The following is a 9,370-nucleotide window of genomic DNA, read 5'->3' on the forward strand; positions in this document are numbered from 1 at the left end:
GTGTCCACAGCTGAGAGACTTTGACCATATAGGGCAGCCGCTCCTCTGCGGATGGGGGAGAAATGTCTGAAATGTCTGTGCAGGCTCGTATCCCCACATCCTCCATCGGCTCCCGTCTGGAGCCGCTCTGCCCGGACATTCATCAGCTTGTAGTTTCAGTTTTTTAGTTTCACAAAATTCTGAAACGGCTCCTGCAATTGGACTGCAGTGATTTGCTGTTGTGTCTTATGATGAAGTGAAATGAGTCTGTGTGTTTGTTTCATACCAGTGGGGGAGAAAGATGGACTTGTTGACTGCAGCTGGCCATTTCAACTTTTTTTTTTTTTTGGTCCCTAGGGGAAAAAAACTATTTGCTCTCCAGAGTTTTATGAACGGATTGTTGTTTAATTGTAAAGTTAGGATGAGAAGGAGTTCCTTTTCTGAGCAGAAGTCAAAAAAAGATTTTGAAAGTGATGTGAGAATAATGTGAATCATTTGGTTGTGATGAAAATACCGATGATGGACTGTGATGCCTCTTGGACTAACGAGAGGTAATGAAGGACTCGGGTTAACATCTAGTTTTAGAGGTCGAACAGGACTTACGTTACTGATCTGGTCTTGCGTCTTCTTCACTCTCTGCATCTCTGGAGTGTCGGCCACCACGCTGAACGCCTTTCCCTTGCTCTTTTCAAACTCCTCCTTGTAGATCGCCTGTGAAGTTTGAATCGATCAGGATTTAAGGAAATCGATCTTATTTTTAGATGGATGACACAGTGGGGTAGAGAGGGTTTCATTATAGGTTTGTTCCTCAACCCACAGAGGGTGGCATCCTTCAAATCATGTTAGAGTGATTAGGTTATGCCGAGTTCTGGTCAAATTGGAAGAAGCAGACGAATGGAATGACATCTCTTTGCCAAAACCTTTTGAGGTGTCCACGTGTTTAATTTGTTGGAAAGTTAGATCATTTGGATTTTTATTATCTTCGACTGCTGACATCTGTGGCTTGACTGCAGTGTTTACAGCCTGTGTTGACACACTTCTGTGGGAGACACCGGAGTCCGCAAAAAATCCCCACTTCCTCCTTCCTAATCAGCAGGAATCACTAGGAGGTTGACATGAATGGTTTTCCCAGTTGGCAGCTCGTATTTACAATAAATCCAACATGACATGAACACAGCATCAGTTGAGAAGAGCGTAGGAATAATTTAGTACAGACACAAGGCACATATTTAATAAAAACACATGCAGATACACATATTTTAACACAGTTCTCGTGTCTCTCAAATAATTGAAAATACCAGTTATGAAGCGTCTTTCTTTTCAAACTCCTCTGCCTGTAAATTTTCAATTTATCAGGATTTAAGAAAATCTATCTTATTATTATAATTAACAGCCTTTTATTTTCCTTAAATAACACAACATGTTTAGAAAGGGTTTCATGATAATCCATTAGGTTAATTTCTCAGCCCGTAGAGGGTTGAAAATGAAAAAAATGAAAATGAAATGAAAAAATCTCCACAAGGAATTTAGGAATGTAGTATATGCAAAGATTTACTAAATTTAGACACACACACACACACACACACACACACACACACACACACACACACACACACATGCAAGCTGTGCTAAACGAACATTTCTTCATTAATGTTTATGCCTGGGAAAACATTACTCAAAATGTTTATTTCATAGAAAATCAGACACCACCCCTTTCTCTCTCTCTCTCTCTCTCTCTCTCTCTCTCTCTGTCTCTCTATCTCTCTCTCTCTCTCTCTCTCTCTCTCTCACACACACACACACACACACGCACACACACATGCACACACAAATGAGTCATATACTTGCTATGAGGAATATTCTGTCTCAGGGAGGGAGCTCGCCTGCCTAGACTTTTATGGTTATAAACAAAGAGCAGGGTTGCCTGATGAAGGGAAAGGAAGGAGCGAGAGAAAAGGAAACAACTCTTGGTGTAAACTTTGACCATGATGTAATGTTATATGCTTGTTTTAAAAAATCATTTTACCGCAAATGGAACAATTTGTATATCCTAAACGTCAAAAAGCAAGAATTGATTCACACATTTAGAGTCTACTTCTTCAATTTTTTGCATTCATAGTTCATGAAAATGGATTTGATACAGTCTGTTCTTCAGTGCGATGCCCATGCCATGCCCATGTTTCATGTTTAAGATTGGCTTTACATAAGTTCTATATTTTCAGTTCACTTTTGTTTGGCACATTTGTAAAAAGCTTGTTTTCAGTAACGTTATGTCATATCTGATTTATTCTGTGGAAGTTGGATGAGCAGAGGAGAGAGCAATGAGTCCACTTGAAAGGAATATGTAATTCCTGTGGGGCCCAAGTGCTAACATTAAACATGTGTGGTATTTTCTTTGAGCATGCTTACACACACACACACACACACACACACACACACACACACACACACACACGCGCGCACACACAGACTACAGAGAGATAAAGCAATAAGCACAGCGACAGGATAGTAGAGACACAGCATCATACAGAGATTATGTGGCCATGTGTCAGATGATAAGTGTACATGCTTGATTAATATGCTACGATAAGTTAATCACCGATATAATCATAGATATCTATGTAACATTTTAACCCTTTGTTACCTTTAGTGATGAGGCTTCACTTCTTTTGGATTTGTTTTTTTTTTTTCAAATTTAAATGTGGATGAGTTTTAGCCTGTGTTTTCCCTTTTCTTTTTGGATTTGTTTAGCAGTTGGTTTTAGGGTTTGGGTTAGGAAAAGGCTTCATATAGTGAAGTTACATCTAAATCTCCCATCATGCATCTGTCCTGCATTAGCACTTGGTAATGGCTGCTGCAGCCCATTCTTTCTGTGCCACTGAAGTGACATATTTTAACAGTCTCTGTCTCTCAAATGATTGGGTGCCAGAACAAACTGTTCCTTCTGATGGCTGCAAAGTAAACCGATTTGAATTTTCTCAACAATTCCTCTCAGCAGTGGAGCACAAGTGAAGTATTACAGTACAGTTTGCAGTGTGTGCAGCAAATATGGGTCTTCTATGGCTACATCTTTATATCCAACAGTTGCAGAGTGCTGTAACTCTGATGAGGAGGATTGCCTTTTCTCACCAGATTAAAGACACAAACCGCCTCACAAATCCCTCAGTAGAAATTCATTTTACCTCAGCAAACATGCAGCCTTAAAAGGACATACTGACAGTTTGAGTTTGAACTTTTTTTTTCTTCTCTTTCATGTTGGAGGAAAACGTTTCTACCTTTTGCAGCCAGTGGTGCCCCTTTCAATGAGAAATGCAAACAATGTCATGCCATTTTAGTGAAACTGAAGAAGGAAACCCCCCCACCAAATACAGTTCTAAATGTCAAGGTATCCCTTTAATTTTACGTGACTTGGAGGACTTAGTGTGATCAGATTAGAGCTTAAGCAGCCAGAGAGGCTAAATTGAGCCAATGCCAGAGAGGGAGAGAGAGAGAGAGAGTGAGAGAAAGAGAGAGAGAGAGAGAGAGAGAGAGAGAGAGAGCGGGAGGGGTTGTGTGTGTGTATGCAAAAGTAACTACTGCACAGTGTATTACGACAAAGGGTGTGTCTATCTGTGTGTGTGTGTGTGTGTGTGTGTGTGCACTACAGTTTATTTATGACCCAGAAAGGAGAATTTCAGCCTGAATTGCTCAGGTTTGACTTTCTCAGATTCAAACATATTCTTAAAAAATACTGTTTTTAGCAAATTATCATCAAGAAAATTAGGAGACATTTTTGGCCTTAGTTGGTTTGGACTCACGAGTAGTTCGGATACGGACAGATTATTCAGGTTCTGTCTCATTTTCAGGCCTGAGTCGAGCTCTTATTTTAGTCTTTGGTCAAAGGGCTCATTTAATTGATTGATCCAATTGTCATGACAGCAGGGCCGAGAGCTTTGTTCTCATCTCCTGCTGTGTGACAGATAGAGAGCCGAGTAAAGGAGACAGAGAGAGAGAGAGAGAGAGAGAGAGAGAGAGAGAGAGAGAGAGAGAGAAAGAGAGATAGAGAGTGAGAGAGAGAGGGGCAGAATCATGATGACGCAACAAGATTAGCTACAGTGTCTGTCAGTGAAAGAAGACAGGGATTGAGCAGTAATGATAGTGATGAGACAAGTGACAAGATTATGTTATGTAGAGGTGTGTGTGTGTGTGTGTGTGTGTGTGTGTGTGTGTGTGTGTGTGTGTGTGTGTGTGTGTGTGTGTGTGTCTAACCTGGCTATTGAGCATGGTCTGCTGTTTGAGACGGAGATTCTCGGGGGTGTCATTCACTACGGTGAAGGAGGTTTTGGGGTAATGGCTGGAAAAGATCAGCAACAGAAAGATGATATGAATGTTTACTCTCTCTCTCTCTCTCTCTCTCTCTCTCTCTCTCTCTCTCTCTCTCACACACACACACACACACACACACACACACAAGCTTATTACTTAGAATTTATTTGCCTCCTTAACTTTCATCAAACTTTAGTCTTCTATGGTACTTTGTCATAAAGGCTACAATATATGTTTGAAAACCAGGTTGTGCTATCAGGCACGGTCATTGAAATCAGACAATGTTGTATAGTGACAGATAAAAGACACAAAGGTCAGCAGCTGACATACAAACCTTTCAGCAGCACTGAGGTATTTCTGGAATGGTGTTTGTTATATTCAAACTTTGAACTCTCTCCCTATGTGCATGTTGACATATTTTGAGCAATGATCTTTAATCTCGCTTGCTTGTACAATGTTTGATAGACGACCACAGACAAAACATGTTAGCGGATGAGCTTGTGTGTGCACGTGCATGTATGGTAAGTCGAACAGGCCACAAACTGGACTTTTAGCATAACCACTGAAACAATGGCAGATTACATTGAGGAATTTCCAAGGTCATATGATTCTGTCTGTCTGTTCACGCTTCTCTTTTCCATCACCTTGACACACAGTAGCTTTGACTGTTCATTTGTATGTGTGTCTGTACCACTTCGTAAATGGATGCTTATCCCACCAATGACACTCAAATGATAACTGATCAATACCGCCAATAAGGGACAAAAAAAACTTGTATTGCATCACATTCTATCATATTGTATCATTTTGTACTGTATTGACTTCAAATTCCAAAACAAGTTCAAATAATTTCTGTTTCTGTTTTATTTCTTATGTTTTGCATATGATTTTACTTTCATAGATGCCATTTTGTTCATGTTTTGAATCTGATTTACCTTCATAATCAGAAAGATTGAATGTCACTGCTGCAACTCAATGATTACAAGGTAAATAAAAATGGCTGTTCACCCAACCAAAAGTTGTCCTGTGAGTGCAAGGGTCATCTTAAGTGTCATGAGGGTGATCGATGTGCTGTAAACACTCACATAGTGCAGTAAGGCTTCTTGTTAAAGCCTTTGTAGGTTGTCATGCTCAGGGCCATCTTGCATACCTCGCAGCTGAAACAGCCCTTGTGCCAATACTAGGAAGAGAGAGAGAGAGAGAGAGAGAGAGAGAGAGAGAGAGAGAGAGAGACAGAGAGAGACAGAGAGAGAGTCAAAATAAAGTTTTTATCCATTGAAAAACACAGCATCCCAGTGCCCGGTGTTGATCAGTTTTTGTTCGGGCACCAGCCAGTAAAACATTCTTACTTCGGGTTGATTCAGTCCCACTGAGAGTTGCTCATGCCCGTGACCAAACTATGACTGTTTCAGTTTGTGCACTTGGTACAAGCTAATCCAAATAGTAATGGGGACTTAAATGTAACTTGTAATGACAGCATGGGAAAATTCCATTTCATTCAACATGAGAGCACAGCTGTGCCGCTCTCAAATTAGAGAGGCATGGGAAATGTAGTCTTCAAAGGGTAATAGATGCTTGCAGTGCAACATTACTTTATGTGGTTGATGTTAAAGGGATAGCTAACTAAAATATGCAATTTCTCATTAAAACGTTGTTTTTTTTTTAGTCATTGTTGGGCGTAAAGAACAACACAAAACTGCAAGAATCTGAAGTTGTTTCTATGCTGAGAAAAGCCTGTCAGTTGATTTCTGGAGCAGCCAAACGAGCCGTTTTGCTGCGGATTAAAAACTACTTCCACGCGTAAGAGTGGGGGAATCCAACCAGAACAGGACCTCAACACGCCGCTCTCTCTCTCTCCAGTGTAGAGTGAACCTTGTTTGACCAAGGTTTGTAGCAATGTGTGTTTGTAACTAATCTGACTAATCTATGCTAACAAAAATCATTGTTGCTGGCGAATGTTTTAGTTACAGCTAGACTGAGCTAGCAGAGCTGTGTTTTGTGTAAAAGATTTGGATCCTGGGCCTTGTTTGGAGAGAAGAGTTACAAGAGGGGGGGGGGGGGGGGGGGGGGGGGGGGGCAGAGAGGGAGGCGGGAGGATTATTTTTGTTCTATACTTTCAAACTCTTGCTCATTTCTCTAAAGTTGCCTACCCCAGCTTTAACCAACATGTCATAGGCATGTCAGTCAATTTAGGCCACGGCCACAAGCTTCAGGCAAAGTTAACGCCCAGAAAATCTCTCTTGAATTGTAAACACGACACCCAAAAGTTCCATTTTATTACAGCGATTGAATGTTAGGAACGCTCAAATCATGGTGGATGATGAACATAGTACTCAAGAGTGACACTAAATAAGAAAAATAACATTTTAACTGGGTTGACTATCCCTTTTAAAGTCTAATTCCTTATCACACACACATGCACACACACACACACACACACACACACAAGTTTTTTTTGTTGTTGTTTTTTTTTAACATTTTGAGGTTTGTGGTCTGTGCTTATCTACAGGATGTGGTTTTGCTTCTCATCACTCCGTGCATGTGTGTGGTTTGTGTGTGTGTGTGTGTGTGTGTGTGTGTGCGGAGTAGCCTATAGATGTTTAAGGTCATGTACAATATAAAAATAGTAGAGTGTAAGACAAGATGAGCTATGCACCATGTTTAAAAATGACACCAAATCTCCCTAAATGATTGCTGATATGAAAGTAAACATCATTTAGGAGAAAAAAATATCAGTTATTTGTTAATTAAAGACTTCTGCCCTTAAAATACTGAAAAGTTTAGCACTATTGATGACTTTCAACTATAAGATGATGAATTGTAATAAATTTATTGGTTAATAAATCAATTTATTTAATGAATCAACTGCTTTTTCCTTAAAGAATGTAGCCCACTTTGCTCATCTTGTTCATAATACAAACTGCGGCAATGAACGCAGAAAGAAATCAAAAGGCTATAATGGGCCTAAAAAACTAGAGTAATCCTATGGTACGTTTTAGAAGAATACTATACAAATATCACAGCAAAACTATATCTAAACTATAAACTATAGAAAATATCCTTAGAGAATATTAGTGATACCATAAGAGATAAAAAAATAAAAAAGTACAAAAATAGCAGAAACAACGATGAAATCACTATTGAGCACCACAGACACACTATAACTCCTGATTGGAATGTTTATTTGAATATTATAGTGATTTATCCCTTACCTTATCAAGGCAATTTATTTTTTCTGTGGGATAAACTGCTTTATTGCATCTTCCACACGGCGGATTCATGGTGCAGGGACTCTTCACAAAAAATATGCACTGATCCAGAAAAAGGTCGCAAGTGTTAAGAAGCAGCGGACAGATTGTGAAGCCAGCTTGGCAGAAGACCGACCTCCTCTTCTTCTTCTTCATATGCAGGCATGTCAATTTATATACGTACGCGGCCAGGAGACGAGGAGGAGTCACTGAAGTTTTTTTTTTCGGACGGGGAAAGCGCAAGACTTAATGCTGCCTTTACGTGCTATCAAAAATATAGTAACTTTAAAGCGTTTTACACAAACCACCAAACAAAGTGGTAAATAACAATGGGAAGCATTGAATTTTCTATGAGGCTCGAGTCGCCGAGGTGTGACGTTCAGGGACAGAGAGCGTGTGAGAGATGTGTAGTATACCAACATTTGGCTAATAGATTAATTAAAACCGTAATTACATATCCTATGTGACCCGCATGTTCTCCTTTTCATTCTGCGCCTGCATCACAAAGTAGCCTACGTGCCGTTTGATTTCTAAAATAAAACACTCACCAAAATACTTTTATTACAGCGTCCATATTGTTAGTATTTCCGACCAAAACGCACAATTTCACAACTTGAAATAGGAGATTACGAGGAGCACCTGAAGGCACCATTAGACCCTGCAAGGGGAATCCGTAATAACCTTATAAGGAGTAGCAACAAGAGAAAATGTAACACAGACACGAGAGTAGCCTTACGATAAAGACCTGTAATAATCATATAATACATTTTAGAAGGAGACTGTGCAAATATCGCAGAAAAACTGTAATTCCTTATAGGACTTTTTGAGGATTATTATAGTGATAAGTAGGACACTCTCACTATAAATTCACCATGGAGTCCCACAGAATCCTTCTAATTGGGTCTCTATAGGATATTAAAATGTATGTGAAATATTGACCTACATTAACTAGTTAGGGATGAATGGTGCACGCATTAAAATATACACAAAGTCAATGTTATAAGTAGACCTAAAGACAAGCAACTGCACAAACATTTTTCTTGGGATTGGAAACTGTATTTCAGATTGATGGTCATTGGAAAGTCCCACACAGTTCAAGTTTATCTAAGAGTTTGTCGCCCCCTCCCGTACAAGGAAGGCTATTACAAGTGGAACCGCCATGTCGGTCTTTTACTGAGTGACAGTGAATGCCGCGTTTGCATGTTAGCTCCGGTTAGCTCTAAAACACGTTGTGTCATAGCAATATCCAGGTCTGGTAAATGTGAATCAATATCCAATGTACCACATATAATCACTCTGTAACTGTTTTCGTCAGCATATAACAGTTAAAACTCTGAGAAACTCCTTATGTATTCGCATCGGGGGTATAGCTCAGTGGTAGAGCATTTGACTGCAGATCAAGAGGTCCCCGGTTCAAATCCGGGTGCCCCCTCATTTTTTTTTTTCCTCAAGTCATTTTCAATCGTTTTCAATTATGGCTGCCAGAAACTATTATTTCATACCAGAATTTACAATACAGTCTTACCCAAAGTCACAAAGGCCCATTTGGAGAGGCTTGAAGACCGAGGAGAAGATATAGTAGTGCATTCTGTGGTAAATAAGCCATACTGAAGCAAAGCAAACATACACCAAATAGCACGTTAATTAGATCTATAAGTAGGCCTATCTGAGATATCATTATTTAACATAATCTAAACTTTGTGTAACCTACCGTGGCGTCGGCTGTGTAGCATATTCTATCCCAGTTTAAGTGTGCCAAAATGTGATCTTGTAGGCTAATTTTTATCATTAAAATGGAAGGTTTTTTCCTTCCATTTTATGCCCCAAATTTATTTTGA

General features: G+C 39.6%; 1 protein-coding gene and 1 non-coding gene across 3 annotated transcripts in view; one reads left to right on the top strand and one right to left on the bottom strand.

The window, feature by feature from the left end:
* Positions 1–7,665, bottom strand: part of LOC139666489 (LIM and SH3 domain protein 1-like) — an 11,032-nt gene extending 3,367 nt beyond the window's left edge. The window contains exons 1-4 of one of the 2 annotated variants that reach the window (XM_071545733.1): positions 7,497–7,665; positions 5,370–5,464; positions 4,228–4,312; positions 583–690 (exon numbers count right to left, since the gene is read on the bottom strand). In XM_071545733.1, the coding sequence (XP_071401834.1) occupies positions 583–690; positions 4,228–4,312; positions 5,370–5,464; positions 7,497–7,565 (357 nt within the window). In that variant the 5' untranslated portion in view covers positions 7,566–7,665. Of the gene's footprint in view, positions 1–582; positions 691–4,227; positions 4,313–5,369; positions 5,471–7,496 lie in introns of those variants that run through there. The other variant, XM_071545734.1, reaches the window with a different exon arrangement.
* A 1,227-nt stretch (positions 7,666–8,892) lies between these two features.
* Positions 8,893–8,964, top strand: trnac-gca (transfer RNA cysteine (anticodon GCA)). Its single transcript has one exon. It is a non-coding gene; the product is annotated as a tRNA-Cys (tRNA).
* Positions 8,965–9,370: the final 406 nt, after the last annotated feature.

Source organism: Centroberyx affinis, unplaced genomic scaffold, assembly GCF_046629955.1.
Source record: "Centroberyx affinis isolate AG114_WGS23_722 - 3 ecotype Tasmania unplaced genomic scaffold, CSIRO-AGI_Caff_v1 ptg005038l_1, whole genome shotgun sequence".
In the NCBI taxonomy this organism is placed as follows: Eukaryota; Metazoa; Chordata; class Actinopteri; order Beryciformes; family Berycidae; genus Centroberyx; species Centroberyx affinis.